Source organism: Drosophila tropicalis, unplaced genomic scaffold (genome assembly GCF_018151085.1).
Source record: "Drosophila tropicalis isolate 14030-0801.00 unplaced genomic scaffold, ASM1815108v1 contig_443, whole genome shotgun sequence".
Classification (NCBI taxonomy): domain Eukaryota; kingdom Metazoa; phylum Arthropoda; class Insecta; order Diptera; family Drosophilidae; genus Drosophila; species Drosophila tropicalis.
The window spans coordinates 2,305,640-2,321,857 of NW_027172907.1; the positions used below are offsets into that span (position 1 = coordinate 2,305,640).

General features: G+C 38.2%; 1 protein-coding gene across 6 annotated transcripts in view; it reads left to right on the plus strand.

The window, feature by feature from the left end:
• The window catches only part of Rbp6 (RNA-binding protein 6), a 196,629-nt gene continuing 180,411 nt past the window's right edge, over nt 1-16,218 (plus strand). For 5 of the 6 annotated variants that reach the window (XR_011031961.1, XM_068286439.1, XM_068286440.1 and 2 more), the window contains exons 1-2: nt 1-187; nt 2,546-3,204. Coding sequence is in view for 5 of the 6 variants with exons in the window: in XM_068286439.1 (XP_068142540.1) it covers nt 3,083-3,204 (122 nt within the window). In the remaining variant the exon portion in view is untranslated. Of the gene's footprint in view, nt 188-409; nt 479-2,545; nt 3,205-16,218 lie in introns of those variants that run through there. The other variant, XM_068286438.1, reaches the window with a different exon arrangement.

Below are 16,218 nucleotides of genomic sequence, written 5' to 3' on the forward strand. Positions count from 1 at the left end.
CGGTGTGTGCGCACTACACACACAAAATACAAAAAAAAAAGAAACAGAAAATAAATTAAGAAGAAGCAATTCATCAGCAGAACACAAAAATATAAATAATATACAAAATTATTCTAGCCTTTCGTCATTTCATAAATCTGCTGCAAGTTGCAGTTGCAGAAGGAGTGTAAATTTCACTACAATAAATGTTAATAAATCCAAAATATCCAAAAAAATATCTCAAAAATCGAATAAGTCAAATCATCTTTCAATAAAAACAATTTGCAATCCTTTTTTTTTTATTTTTTCAAATTTTTTTGTTGTTATTTAATGAATGCAATTTGAACGATTTGGTTATATAATATACACAAATTCAACAAAACAAACAAAGAAAAAAACAAAAACAAAATACAAAAAAAAAAAACCTACAGCAATTTCGCGCGGCAAAATTCAATTTCACTTCAAAAAAAAAAAAAGGAAGAGGAGAGAAAATAAAGAGGTTTTTAGGCCAAGTGTGTGTGTGGGGTTTGTTAGTTCTAGTTGGAATTCCATTAAGAATTTCAAGTGGATAACAAAATCGAACCGGAAAGACGGGGCGCCATTTTAAGTTGAATTTTTCCGCTATTCGATCGCCAAAAAATGATTGCCGGCCGGCAAAATTTGGTTTAACTGTACAAATTGTAATGATCACCGATAACTGATCAGTGATCATAGATTACATTAGTTCATTTGCTTTTATATACACATGTATATATGTTTTTATTTTTGTTTTTGTTCACTTTTTTTTTGCCAATTGCCACAATTGGCGGGTCACGTGTTTGTCAGTTAACTTCTGCTCTCGTTGTACCGTTACATGTTCTCCATGTGTGTGTTTAAGTGTGTGTTGTTGTTGTGTTGTGTCTGTTTGTGAAAGCTTGCATGCTGCGCGTTATTATTGTTGTTCTCTACCATCCAGTCACCACCACCCACAACACTCCCCCACCGACCGAGACCCACTGTCTCTCTATCTCTCTCTCTCTCTCTCTCTTTCTCCATAAAGTGCATGCCATGGAGCTTCTTCATTGTGTGGGTGTGGGAAAGATCACGGCGCGTATTAAACACACACACACACCACAACAACAGCAACAACAAAAACAAAACCAAAACTTCATTTCAGTCAATAAAAAATTGGTTACTCACAGTTGAACTGTAATACCCTGCTGCCTGCTTTTAGGATTAAAGAATAGATCGTTGGCTTAGACTATTGACTGATCATATCTTTTATACATATGTATGTATTTATGACAATCTGAAAACATTTCAAACTTTTCTCCCACTAAAGTTAAGGTACATAAAGATCCGTCACTAATTGACCAATTAAATTGATCGAAATTCGAATGTTTACTTTCTAATTGATCAATTCAAATAGATTCTTTAAAATACAGATTTTGACTTGAGATTCTAATCAAATTAAACATTAATCAAACTCCATGATCGTTTCTTAATAAAAATTTGAAGTACATATTAATGAAAGATATGGTTCAATCAACCAAATCTATTTGTTTAGGTGTTTTAAGTATTCACTTGCATAGATCAAAGTATTTGTTATATGGCTTAAGCATATTGGCCATAATGCTGATACAGTTATAAAACTGATTTTTTACATACGGTACCTGATGGTCGACTTCTTCTTTATTTTTCTTTATAAATTTAATTTTATTTGTGTGTTTCATCTCTCTCTCTCTCTCTCTTTAGCTTTTTACTTAATTTGGTGACTGAGCTGGGGGGCGTCCAAGGGTAATCATTAGTAAGTAGTTGCCTGAAGATAATGACGATGGTAGGAAATCTGTTGAAAGGCTTGTTAACTATTGTTAGTTGGCAGTTTTATGCACATTTTGGCAACTATTCATTTGTTAGACGCGATGCTTAGACTTAGCTAACTTTACCTTTTTATATTTTTGCGAAATAGGTTTGTTTAAATTTTGAATTCTATTTCTGATCTAATTTAATTTAACCGCATTAAGCTGATCGTTAAGAACGTGTATCTATATATTTTTGCGTTGTCGTCGGAGTTACCAATAAAGCTTATTGTTAGTTACTTCACTTGCACAATAATTCAAAAGTTGATTAATATTATGCATTTAAATTGTGTTTTATGAAATGTTTAAAACCAAAAAAAAATATATATACATAGATAGATAGAGAGAGTGAGAGAGACAAAGATCCAACGTGAATGAAAGAGAGAGAGAGAGAGAGAGAGAGGTAAAAAGTCAGGTAGTTAATTTTTTCACCTTCTCAACCTGCCTGCCTGCTGCTGCTGCTGTTCCACACCCTTCACTTCAGTTCACTCCCCTAGACTTTCCTACTTCCCCATAGAGAAGCACACAATGCATTTAACGATTGTTCGTTGCGAATCAGTGCACTTTTTCCAAAGCGGATGATGCAGAAGAGAAGAGAGGAAAAATGGGGAAGTGGGGGTGGCTGGGTGGCTGGTTGAGTGTGGATGTGAAAGAGCAAGAGTCAGACGAGGCAGCTGTTGACGAAATGAAAAAAACGAAAAATTATAATTAAAATTTAATTAAAACAGATCTTAGCAGTAATATGTTGCCTTTAACCAAACGAAACGCAAAGTTAACGCAACGTTTCTAACAATAAAATTAAATAATAATAAATTAATTAAAAAACTATTGACTTAATAATAACCAAAAGTGGCCTGCAATAGCAAATAAACAAATAACTGTAAATGAAATAGAAATGTGATTCAAATGAGTAAAAAAGCCAACAGGAAAAGAAAAGCCAAACGAAAGATCAAGCCAAATGGAAATCAAAGAATCTTTAAGAAAACAATTAACAAACAAATTAGTCACCTAAGCTCAAAAGAAAGAGAAAGAGAACGCGTAAGCCAGTCATCAAAAGCAAGAGGAAGACCCAAGGAAAAGAAGGAGGAAAACGAACTATTGCTGCTGTGTCGTCGTCACCTACTTTGGAGTAGTTGTAGCACCTCCCCCATCCCTTCTCAAAACACACACACACACACACATACACTTCAATGACCATACACTGAAGTTGTATGAAGAAACATTAATAGAGTTAGCCAGAAGTAGCAGCAGCAAAAGACCTCAACATGGACATCAAAATCGAGCAGCAGCAGCAACAGCAACAACAACAACAGCAGCAACAACAACAGCAGCAGCAGCAAGTGGAATTGGGTCCATGCTCACCTTCCGAGGTGCCCAATGATCCTGGGTAAGTGTTGCTGTAATTATTTCAACTCTTCTTCCTTGTGTTCGCTTTTTACGGAGTTAATTCTATACTCTGCAGTCCAGAAAGGCAGTCAAGATGGTCAGAAATAACGTATACGCACAGTGTGACAGCTAAATTAATAATAATGACTATAATGTTAAGATGATTGACCATACCAAATATTCAATGCTAAAATTAGTTGAGAATTATAACTTAATGAAGCGAACCAAAAAAAGAAATGTCCACAACGACCTTTAGGTGAATCCACAAGTCAGTCTGAATTTATTGCCCAGTAATTAAAGTCTCATTCTGAATAAAGATGCCAACAAGAAGGGGTAACAGAAAGTATCGACAAAGGGCACTTTTGTGCTAATTAAAACAAGCCGTTTAATACAGGGTATTTCTAAATCGATGCGGTGCATAGCAATTTTTTTTTGTTGAGGTCGTGAATGTGGCATTAATTGTTTTAGTTTTAAGTTGTCATTAAAGTTAAAGTAGGGGATAGGGACACGGACAAGGAACAAGGGACAGACAGTTTGTGTTTTGCCAGTTGAAGTTGTTGACAGAAAGTTTTCTATGTCAACTGCTCGCCAGGAATAGCGACAGCATCATTATCATCGTCATCATCACTAACTCTGGGGATTTCCACTCCGCTCCTGATCCTTTCTTCTCGTTGTCTGCCAAACTAATTAGAAAACAATTTAGTAAGGACATCAAAATTCAATTAAAGCCATTGCTAGGATAGTTTTCTCAGTGCCTTTAGTTGCATTGCAGTTTTCGCCCATTGGCTACAGTTTATTATCATTACCCATTACCATTTCATTTCATTCCCTTTCATCACACACACAGAGAGAAGGATAAACTTCACAATGGGTTCAAGTTGTGATTGCGGCGGTGTCATATGCAGCAGATTAATTGCAAGCTGCATTGCTGATAATCGACACTAGATGATAGAGATAGAGGCTGAAGCAGAGGCGGGCTGTCGTTTCGGGTTGTGGACAAAACTGTCAGAAAGTCAGACAAATAAATGACTGAGTCAATATGATTGGCATTCCAAGTGTTCTCTGGTGTGTTTGGTGTTTTTCTTGATTGAGGGTAATGATGTGTACAACACAGAAGGTGAGAGCCATGATGAGCCATAAATAAGAGAATTGGCAGGTTAAGCATATATAAAATGGGGGAGGAGCATAAGTGACGCAATATTTTGTAGAGAGTGGGACGATTATACATATATTTATAAGTATATTAAAAAATTTAAGACATAGCGACAGAGAGCGACCACTGTCTGTTCGTTTCGACCATCGGGGCAAATAATTAATATATGTACATGTGTTAGTGTCACATTATTTCTAGAAAATATTATGTTCTAATTTGCTGCTGAAAATATTCAAGTCATTGCTCAGGACTTTGAAAGGAAACATATTTTCAAAAGGGATTAACCAAGTAACACAAATAAGTTGAACTCTTCGTTAATCAATCTTCTAAGATCTTGGATTGTACACTTTGGAAAGCACAACAATCGTGTTTCCAAAGTGGTAACGTCAGAAGAGTTAAGACGGTCAGTCTCACTGCAGAATCTTCTAATACATGTATGAATTAATATTTAAATTTTGTTAAAAGCCGAAAACGAAGTGGGGCATTTGATGTCATGACATGTCGGTCTCTATTAGACAAACTCCTCATAATTTTGCATCAAGCTGCTTTCTCTAGGCCTTTTTTGTCTTTTTGTTGTTGTTGTTTTCTTCTCTACATGTCATATCGCTTCATATCTCGAGATATAGAGCCATATGGCCGCGGTGGGTCGGTCGGTCGGTCGGTCGTTGCAATCCATTGAACACGCAATGCCTATAAATTATGCAGTCCATGCATATACAGTAACATATAAATATATATCTATATCTATAGAGCATATGTATATCTATTATTCGAATGTTGCAAATTGAAAGAAGGCAACATAGAAAAAGAGACATGGAGAGAGAATGAGTGCGTTAAGAAATAGGGATAGAGATGAGGGGAAATGGTAAGGTGAATGAGTTGCAGCTCTTCTTGTCTATTTGCATTAGTTAGCTGAAAAAAAAAATGAAGAAAAAAGTTTTGTGGCTGAGAGAAGAGGCAACCGGATAAAAGAAATAGATCACCTGCTACTGTGCTCCATCGCTATGAGGGGGGAGGGAGGGAGTCCCTGCCGTTCTTCCATACATTCGTTCGTTCGTTTGTGATGTTGGCAGGTGCAACACAACTGACGGCGGTGGTGAAAATGGGAAATGCAGCACCACTGGCAGCAGCAGCAGCCGCCACCTAACCAAATGTTGAATGCATAAATCTTGAATTAATGCAAAATACCTTTTGATGAGGCTGCCCAGATACACACACACACAGACATTTAGATACAAAGATACAGATACAAATGCATCCGCATCTCTTTGCCCTTTCTCTCCCTCTTTCTATCTGTATTTTTCGTCGTTGTGCAACTTTTCGTGAATATGCAACAATTCCATTCACAGTTTCAATTTTTTGTTTCTTCTTATTTTTTTCTTTTATTTTTGTATTTTTTTTTTTTTTTTTTTTGCTCTCTACGACTGGCACGTTCATCATGATGATCGCCACGGCTCAGTAAGTTTTGAACAGCAGAGGCCTTCCCTTCCCCCCTCGATCACTTCACATTCACATACGGCCGACCTGCAGTCACCCAATAGAGTTTTCCACTGACATGGACGGCGCAAAAGAATAGTTCAATCCCTCAGATTCAATCATGTCTCAAGATTAGAGACTATATGTTCCATCAAAATAACTGAAAAAACGAAACGATCTTCTAAATTTGAAAGCTTAAAGCTTGAAACTTTATAATGAAACAAGAAATATGAAAGAAGCTAACTGCGAGGTATTTTCAATCTTGATTTTCTTGATAAAGTTCTGTTTCTTACAATTTCCTTATTTTCACTAGGAATAATTTTTTCGTACTGATCGTCCCTATATCCCTTCTGTCTGATGCGGCCAATGTCTAATATTTTAATGTAATAATGGGATTATTACCAAATTCCAATTCCAGAGGAGCGTCAATTGCTTTCGCAAAGATGGACATGGATATGTCGTCGAAAATATACATTGTATATAGTCGGCGGAAGCAGGTTTTCGTTAAGAAATACTTTTTCAATCCGTTTCTTCAATGAATTAGTTACAAACTCGGATTTATCGAAAATACTGCGCTTTTAATAATTTGATTTAATGTTAATGAAGAAGTATGTAATTTTTTCGAACTCCTTCTGAACTGTATCAAATCCAAGCGTTTAAACCAACTCGAGTTCATTTTTTTGAGAAAGAATTTATCACATTGTTTGGCGTATCTTGGTCCCTTTTGCTACGTCCATGCCTGGTTTTAGCCTCATATTTGGTTGCTTTATAAAATCTTTTGAAGGGCCTACGTAGAAGAAACCCCAAAAAAAAAAAAAAAACAACTGATTTGCTGTAACGCGAAATGGCAAAGTAAATAAATACAAAGCCAAGGAAACGAACAAAAAGAAAACAAGCAGATATAGAGAGAGATGAAATACGAAAAGAAGTAAAGAAAGATAGAAATAACTAAATAAATGCCCTGCTATTAATACAATTCACTTTGCCAAATGTATTTTTAAAGTAAAATGCAGCAAACGCAAACAACAACAAGTGCGATTAGTTTTTGTTTTTTTTTTTGTTTTTCTGTTTGTCTTTTTGATTTTTGGAATGTCAGCGAATCGATCATGGAAATACCCTGTAATTTATTTTCGTTTTGTTTGCCTTGCCTTGGCAAAGAAGGTTTCTCTCTGACTTTGCTCTCTATGTTCAACATTTTTTCCTTTGCTCTTTGTAAGAGAATGGGAGGTCCAATTTAGACTGAATGTAGTTGAAAAAACATTTCTAGGGTGATTTTTTTCTGGGGAATGAAAAGTTTACGAATAAGTAACTAAATTTTCAACTGTATTCAAGAAACTGAAATTTCATCAGTTGTTATAGGTTATTCCTCCACTCCGAGGATCAGTCACAGATTAGAGGGAGAAGAGACTTTTCACTTTCCATAACAAACTAATCTAACCCGAAAAGTACCTCATGTATGTATGGGGGAATAAAAGAAACAAAATGCTCAGGAATGAGCAACGACAGCGAGAACATGGGCTGGCATCGCGGCATCGGCATCTGAGTCCGACAATTATCCATTAGAACTGACACACGCGGAGACCAACAAAACGAGGAAGATGCAGAACCTTGCACGCTGTCGTCGAACTGCCTTCATTCTTATTCACTTTCCCTTGCCTCTCCAACCACCACCACCTCTTGATCTCTCTTTATCCTAGATTTGCTCTTCAACGTCATTTAACCGTGCCCCAAAAACAAAAACAAAAACAAATACAAAATAAAGACTCAACGTTTGGAAAATGCAATTGCATTGCATTGCGCCTCGTATTCGCGTTTGCTCTTTTTCATAATTGTCGTTTTGTTCTTGTCTCTAGTTGTAATTGTGGCTTTGTTGTTACGTTTCGTAAATTGATTCATTGTATGTACACGAAATACAGTTGGACCACCTCCATTCTCCTTCCTTCCCCCACTCCAAATTTCTATCTACTCTCACTCTCTCTCCACCGCCCACCGTTTTATTTAAGCTGTCTGTGTGTAATTGCTGCCCAAATGATTTTGTGTCGTTGTATGCGCAATTCCATATTGCCGGGTCGCCGTAGTTTTGTTTGAAAACTATTGTCATTGTCATCGAATGGTCGTCGCCATCGACATCGACATCGACGTCGTCATAGTCGTTTCTCGTTGTCGTTGTCGTCGTTTGGCCCCAGCCAATAAGCTTTCATTTTGTATGCATAATGAGACCTGAGGCAATTTAACTCTAGGGCCAGAGACCATTGGTCATTAGTGCAAAGCTATCACCCTCACCCACACACTTACTCACACACACACACACACACACAGAAGCATAAAGTAAGAGCAATAACAGCTTTTAAAAACAAATCAAAAACATTTATGTACAATGTACATGCATACATACACACATACATATGTCATTTAATTAGAAATTTCAACAAAATTTCAATGACCAATTACCAACACTGAAAGCTGTTAGCTTTTATTGTTAACCATGCGACAGTCAGCCAATATCAACAGTTGGTTGTTTGCTTAGTCGCATTGGTTAGGTCACAGCAATTCGCATTAAATGAGATGTGTTTAAATCATTTGTAGTTCTTTGCTTAAAGAACATTTTATTTGTAACTCAATCCCAAAAAGTCCGCTTCATCAAACCGCTTACTAGTGTTGTGATTTACTGAAAGAAGCGGAAGTATTTAAAGTTTGTTCACTTTTGATTTCCAAATTCAATTTTACATATCAACCAAATACTTACTTTTCATTTACTTGCTCAAATACTTTGACTTTATAATCGTCAATTAGTTTTGGTTTAATCTAGAGCTTGAATCTGGAGATGCTAATTTACAATATTAATCAGATGCCTCTTTCCGCAGTTTTCTAAGTTGCTGTTTCTGAATTGCAAATGAAAAATGTCAATTGTATTACTTTTTGAAGCAAAGTTTAAAGCATTTGTGTCAAGTTTATTGTAAATGGTTTTTTAACTCACTTGATTACTAATCCTATGAATTGAGTCGTAGAAAATCTTCATTTTATACAAAATCGTAATCAAATCTAACATTTTTTTTTAAAGAATAGTTAAATGAGCTTTGGGAGCTGTTACTATTTGAGTATCAGTAATTTGGCTTATGGAATCTATCGAAAGCTAGAACCGGCATAAATGTTTGTTGTAAAGAGAGTGTTGTTTTTTTAGTTACATCCAATTGTATATTCCAGTTTAAAGAGCTATGTTAGTATGGCAAAGTTTGTTTTCTTTTTGGCATTTTATCCTGACAATAAGATGAAGACATATGTGTACATACATTCAAAACTTATCCACTCATCCAAAACTTTGCTTTGCTTTACTAATTTGCAGTTTGAGATACGAGTGAGCGAGTGAAAGACTTAAATGCCAAGCCACGCATTTGAAATGCTTTATTCTTCTTTCTATTTAAGTTGACAGAGTATTTTAAGACCGCAGCTCGCTGCGGTGGCTATGGCAAAAGATGTCTTAAAACTTTAACCCCAATTGACATTATCAAAATTCAATTTACAATCAACTTCTTCTAGCTGAAACTTTTCATTTGCTTCAGTTGGCGTATTTTTAAGTAAACAGTTCGATTAAAATGGCTAAATGGCTTGACAGCCGCAGCAGAAGAGGCAGCTGCTGGGCAAATGGGCAAATCGAAAATGGAAATGGAGAGCTTAACTTAAAAAGTAAAGCCTTTAGATAGAGATATGTACATATGTACATACGTACCTCCTCTACATATGTACAATATATATTTCTCTTTTTCAAATCAATGCAACGAGCTGAAAGAAAGTTTTTCCTTGCAGTCATAACTTTTGGCAGCAAAGTGCAAAAAAAAAAAAAAAAAACAAGAGGAAAAAAAACACAACTAAACTCTGTTTCTTCTTTTTCGGAGGGGGGCTTCTTGGTTAGGAAATATAAGCCACCCATTAGAAAATGATGCAGGGGAGGAACAGAAACAGGACCAAGAGCAGGAGGTAAAGCAGGTGGCTAGAGCGGGTTTATAACTAGGCAAACATTTTATTGGTCGCCTTAGTGCCGCCGATGGCTCCGCCGCCTACTACGTATGTTATGCAATATAAGACGATAAAAAGACAACGGCGAAGAAGAAGCAAACGAAAGGAAAGGACAGGAAAGGAAAGGAAAGGAAAGGAAAGAAAGAGTAAAGCCAGCGCAAAAGTTTTGCTATCTTCTTCAGTGTATCGCTGAAAGTCATTCTGTTGGTGGGTCGGCGGGATTGTCGGGAATGGCGGGACAGTTGGTTGGTAGCACAATGCATCCTTTGAACCGCAAAGTGCACGACGACGACGAGCGGCAACTATCAGAGTGTGCACCACCTTACCGCTCTTTTGCTCGACTCTTTGTCTCTTATTTCTCTCTCTCTCTCTCTCTGTCTCTCTTTCTGTTTCTATCTCTTTTCTCGTTTGCTATTCATTATAAATTGCATGTAGTGGTAATTGTGTTTGTGTTTGTTTGAAAAGCGGCAGCAGAATTGCTTTAAATGAGCCCAAACCGAACGAAGCGTATCCCAATTTAGGCTGTGTGCCGGTGCCCTGTCTTCCACTGCCCACTGCCCCCTGCCCCCTGCCCCCTGCTCAATGGCCCCGCACTGCCCATTGCCATTTTGCCTCCAGACGCAGTCGCCGGTCGCCTAGAATAGCGGCCCCAATGCGCCCATCTCCCTAAGTGCCCTCCCTCGTCGTCCCTCCCAATTACCTCCTATCTCACTCACTCACTCACTCACTTTACTTACTCGCTGGCTATGTTTCTCCTTCGTATTTAGCTTTCCGCACGATTAAATCGATGCAACTGTAAAGTTCTTTTTCTATTACGCTTTTTCGTGCACATTCGCATTACGCACACACAAACACACACCCACACACTCACACACACATGTATCTTTCAATTTGACTGTGGTGTAAACTAAGGAGAAAAATTAAAATGCAAATTTTTCTGGCTATATACAAAACCTTTAACCGAAAACTCAAGACAAATAGTTTTAAGTTTACTATTAGAGGAACTTCCCATGGCGGATCCTCGGGGGAGGAAATGAGAGAAATTTCTTTCAATTCCTGTCAATATCAAACAACGAATTCGATACGATCAGTAAAGAAAAGGAAAGATAAAAGAAATGCCATGAAAAACCGGTCAGAAAGGAGTTTAACCATTAGGACTTTATCTAGTTATCATTTTAGTTAAGACCACTGTGTATCATTCATACACACACTCCCACTCACAATTCCCATGGCTATCTTCCACTTTCTCTTTCCCCACCTCCCTCTTCCTATTGTGGGTGCTACATAAAACATTGCCACTGCCGCCTGGCCAACATTTAGCTGACTGCGTCGTCCCGACGTCCGTTTCTTTCCTATTCTGGCTTTGTCTGCCGCTTGTCTCCAGCCCATCGTCGGTGGGTGCTGCTGCCACCCTACGCTTTCATATTTTTCCTCTGTTTTGCGTGTCCTCTGCCATAAACGAGTATGTAGAAAATGCCGGCCGCCCAAGCAAGTCAAGCAATGTCCTAACCAACCAACAATTCAGCAACCCATCCAGCCAGCCAACCACCCACAGAGACAAGCTTCACACAAACTCACACACACACACACACACATGCTCCTTGTCCGATCCGACCATCCTTAGCAGCGCTCAGCTGCCTTAAATGTCTCAGACAATTGTCGGCAGCATATTTATGCTTTAGTCTACCTCCCCTCGCGTCCCCCAATACCATACTCAACTTTAGCTTCAAATGCAACTCGTTTTAGTGCTTGCTTTATATGCGTTTTAGTTTTCAGTTTTTAGTTTTCTGCGTCCAAGCTGCGTCTCCTCGTTTTTCAGCCATTCCCCTTGCCTACCAGGAGGGTGATAGTAAAAAGGTTGTAACCACCAAAGCAATTGCTGCCACTCTTTCCGCTCATCCTGTGCTTCTTGTTGTTGCATTTTGATGATGTTGTTGATAGCCCGGGCCCAGCATATAATAGTCATCGTCCTGCATGGACGAGGTTGGGTGGTGAGGGAGGTTCGGTGAAAAAAGTGTTTTCGCATTGGTTTAAGTGTTAACAGCTTTTGAATAAATCGGTTTGAATCGTTTTATAATTTGTTTTTACTCCTACATGAAGAGGAGGAGTTCGGTTGAGATTGTTTGTTTGTTGGTTTGTCCATTCACACGTGTTTGTTTGTTTGGTTTTTTCACATTTTTAATTAAACAATAATTACAAATTGTTGTGTCGACCCGTGTTCGAATCGTAAAGTTGCAAAAATTGTTGGTAATTGACAACATAAACAAATTCGTTTAAGTAATTATAGCAATTTATGTATGTATGTAAATAAATACCAATATTATTCGCATAAAAAACACAAACAGAATTCTTTAGTAACAATATAGCAAAAGAATTGTAAGTTAATTGAAAACTATAGTTCACTAGGGGCTAGCCAACAGTGAGCTAAATGGTTTGACTTAACTTAGCCTAATGTGGGGTCATCCAATCCAACTTAACCTAAACCTTCTCAACCTTATCTACCAAAAATTAACGTTGCGGAACCTAACCTAACCTAGCATAAGCTAACTTTTCATTCTTTTATTGAAATTTCAGTCTAAATTGATCTTTGATTTAGTTTTCAGTAAATTTCTTATTTGTTCATCCGTTTCTTATGTACTGATCCATGAATCATATCAAAAGTCAGTCCACATTATTCGGTTTTCTTGCATAACGCAGGGGCGAAGAGGGCCTCTGCCTCATTGCGGCATCACAGAAGTGATGCAGTTTTGCCTGGCCTCTTTGTTGGCCCTTGCTCTGCTCTTCACTCCTCACCCAACACCACCATCACCAGATTCTTCTCCTCCTCCTCCTTCTTCGTCAACCTGCTGCTCTTCTGTATGCTGCTTGTTGTAGCCGCTCACATAATTTGTCATGTGAAAAATTACTAAAGTTACAAGATCTGCACTTTTATTTCCATGTAACAGGCAAGTCCACGCAGTGATGATGATGATGGTGATGGTGGTGGGTAAAAGAGCGTCGGAGGGGGACAATGGCAGTGGCATGCGTGTGGCATAGAGAGAACGAGAGAGGGTCAGAGATGGTGAACTGAATGGAGATGTGGATGGGTACGCGTCGGGTGGGGTGAGGTGGCTGTTTTGCTATTTTCTTGCTGCTTCTTTATCTTTTTTTTCGTTTTTTTTCGTCGTTACTATTTTGCACATTTTTCTATTCAACAATGAAGCCACAATAGAAAACGTCAACTAGTGCACCGAGTGAAAGAGCGGGAACAAAAAAAAAAAAAACACACTGTGGGGGAGTGGGTGGGAAAGAGATAGCATAAATGATATGCAAATGAATGTGGGTGGAAGTGAGATAGGCACACATTTGATGTGCATACAAAGTCTGAACGGATTTTGAATGGCAAACAAGCGGCAAAGCGGACGATGACGATGACGGCGGGCGCCAAGCTTACAAAGCCCAGGCCATGCTCAGGCCTAGGCCCAGGCCCAGGCCCAGACCCAGGCCGAGGGTAAAGCCCAACCAAAGCCAAGCCAAGCCAAACCAAACCAAACCAAACCAAGCCGAGACAAGGCAAAACGACCCAAGAGTCAGGCAAAGGGAAGCGGAGATATAGCCAACAGCAACGAGAGCGCACGGGTGAATGGGGGGATCCGTCCGTGAATGGGCGCTGACGACTTGCGCATGAATGGCACAAGTGTGTGTACGGTCGTAAACAGGGACGAGGCACTAGGCACTAGGCCCACTAGTCGGGGGCGAGGTTCTCTAAAAGGGAGGCCTTTACAAAAGTGACGTGCGCTTTACAATTATTTCGTAATGCAAGCAAATGTGACCGAGCTGAGCCGCGCGTCAACACTGCAACAAAAAATAAATTACAATCATCAACAAAAATCACAAATTACCCACCATCAATGAATTATTCTTGATGCAAGCTGCCCAAGAAACAAAAAATATATGTATATATGTATTTACGAAAATTTCTCAACTTACTTTCTATTTAAATTAACTTAACTTTGCCTTAGTTATTTAAGAAAACGCTTTACGTGTAGAATACTTAGTAATAATCTAAAACATATTATATATTATAATAAAGAATGTTAAAACTTCACATTCTTATCACCGAATTCGAATCTGAAATTTGGTTTTTTTTTGATTTTGTTGAGTGCAGATTAGACTGAATGGAGCTGGAGGCAAGTTCCTTCCTTCCTATATTTTTCTCTTATGTTGTCTGCTCCTCAATTCTAGCAATGCGTGGTGTACAATTGTATGTACAAATGTATGTAACATATTCCATTCAGTCAGTGAGTCAGGCAGTCAGCCAGTCAGCCAGTCAGTGACAAATGTCAGTCGGTGGTTGCACTACTAATCGGACATGTTGCGCTGACTTGTTTATGACAAGAAAAGCTTAAAACGCACACATTTACATGGCTCTCCCACCACAACCCGACCCCGAACTCCAGCCATTCGAATTCCCTTTCCGAGAAGTGTCTAAGGGAACGACTTGTGGGAAATCTGTAAATAGCTGCGAAAACTGTAAAACCCAAAACCTCAACCCAAAGTGAAGAAGCTGAGTATGAGAGAAAGAAAGAGATAGAGAAAGTGTGGAAGAGACGAATGTCATTAAAGCTGTCTTTGCCCGCGGGAAAAGATCGACCAAGAACCAGACAAAGGCAACATGGCGTATGCGTAATCTATTTGCAACAAATATTTTCAACATTTAAACTAAACTAAAGTAAAGTGAAGCCAAAAAACACTCCCCTAAAAGGGGAAAAACAAATAGATAAAGTACGACGACTTAACATCATCATAATCGGTTGTAGTAATCGCTGACTGACTTTGACACTTTTTTTGTCCTCTCTCTCTTTATCTTCATGCCCCTAAGTTGGGTTAGTTGATTGTTCGTTGTTGCTGTTGTTGCAATTACGCATCACGCAGCTGGACGCACCAGAGCCAACGACAACGACGATGCACACAAATTGCTTAGTTGTAGGACAAGGTCGCATTTATTTGGTCCACTTGCAATTGGCTAGCTAGCTGTATATCTCTGAGCTTACAGGGATAGAGCATGGGGCGGGATAGGGTGGCGGGGATAATGTAGAGGTGAGCTTTAGCTGTGGTGGGGTGCTTGGAGAGGAGTTGAGTTCGTTGTCATCATCATACTGTGTCCGAAGGTGACAAACAAAAAAAAAAAAAAATAAAAATGAATTATGAAATGAAATAAATACAAATAAAATGTAGATCATCATCATCAGCATCATGATAATGATGGCTGTTGCCTTTGGTTCGACTTATTTGTGTGATGGATGATCTCAATAGAAATGAGTGCTGCGTCAAGTATTTGCTTTGAATCAAATATAAATGCCAAATGAATGAACGAGAATGCAAAGTGAATGGCACGGCACGGTGCGGTGCAGTGGTGCGGTTGAATGCGCTGAAAAGTAAATGCAAAATCTATAAGTAAATTATAGATTTCTCATATATGTATGTTTTTTCTTATTTTAAAAATAACATTTTTAAATCTATTACCTTGGTTAGAGATACAAAATAAGGCCTATGACATGAAAGAAATTGATCCAATACCAAAATACCGCAACACTTTAATTGTTAAGAAATTATTTTAAACTATTAACAGAAACGTAATCAAAAACCAGGAAGAAGAATGCTTTCCTCTGTGGCCCCTATATCAAAGACAACAAAAGAGCATCTACCAAAAATAAACATAAATAATATGCATTGTCCAATTTTATAGACGAAAAAGGAAGTTCGTCGAAAAAAAGGTTTTGATTTTTGAGAAATTGAGAAAACGACTAGCCTTCTCGCATAACAAGGGAGGCATATATGGTTGTTATTGTTATTATAAGTATAGGATATAGGATACAGTACAACTATCAACCAAACCATATTTTACAAGCACTGGCAACTAAGGCCTTCAGCTTACAACCCCTTACCCCTTCATTTGAAACTGTGTGAAATATTTTGGCGCACTTTTCTATATTTTCCTAATAAATCGCCGAGTGGTCTTCAAGCAGCACGGCGGTGTAAGGGGAGAGTTCCAGCCAAAAAGTGAAGAAATCCTGGTTCAACCCACGCCCGAAACTAGTAGTTAGTTTTGGTTTTTCAGTTTTTTTTTTGCATTTTCAATCAATTTTTTTTCCAGATCCTCGTTATTCAATCCTAAATGACTGGGCCATTTAGGCAACTCATTTACCAAGGACTGCAGGGAGGCATATACTTTATACAAAATATATGGGACTTAAGAAAACTTTTAAAATGGCCAAAAATTCGCGTTTTTTCTACATAGCAAACATTGTCAATGCTTTTAATTGAAAAAAGTTTTGAAAAATTGGGCAATTTTTAGAATGCTTTTCATGTGATTACGAATCCTCCGCTTTA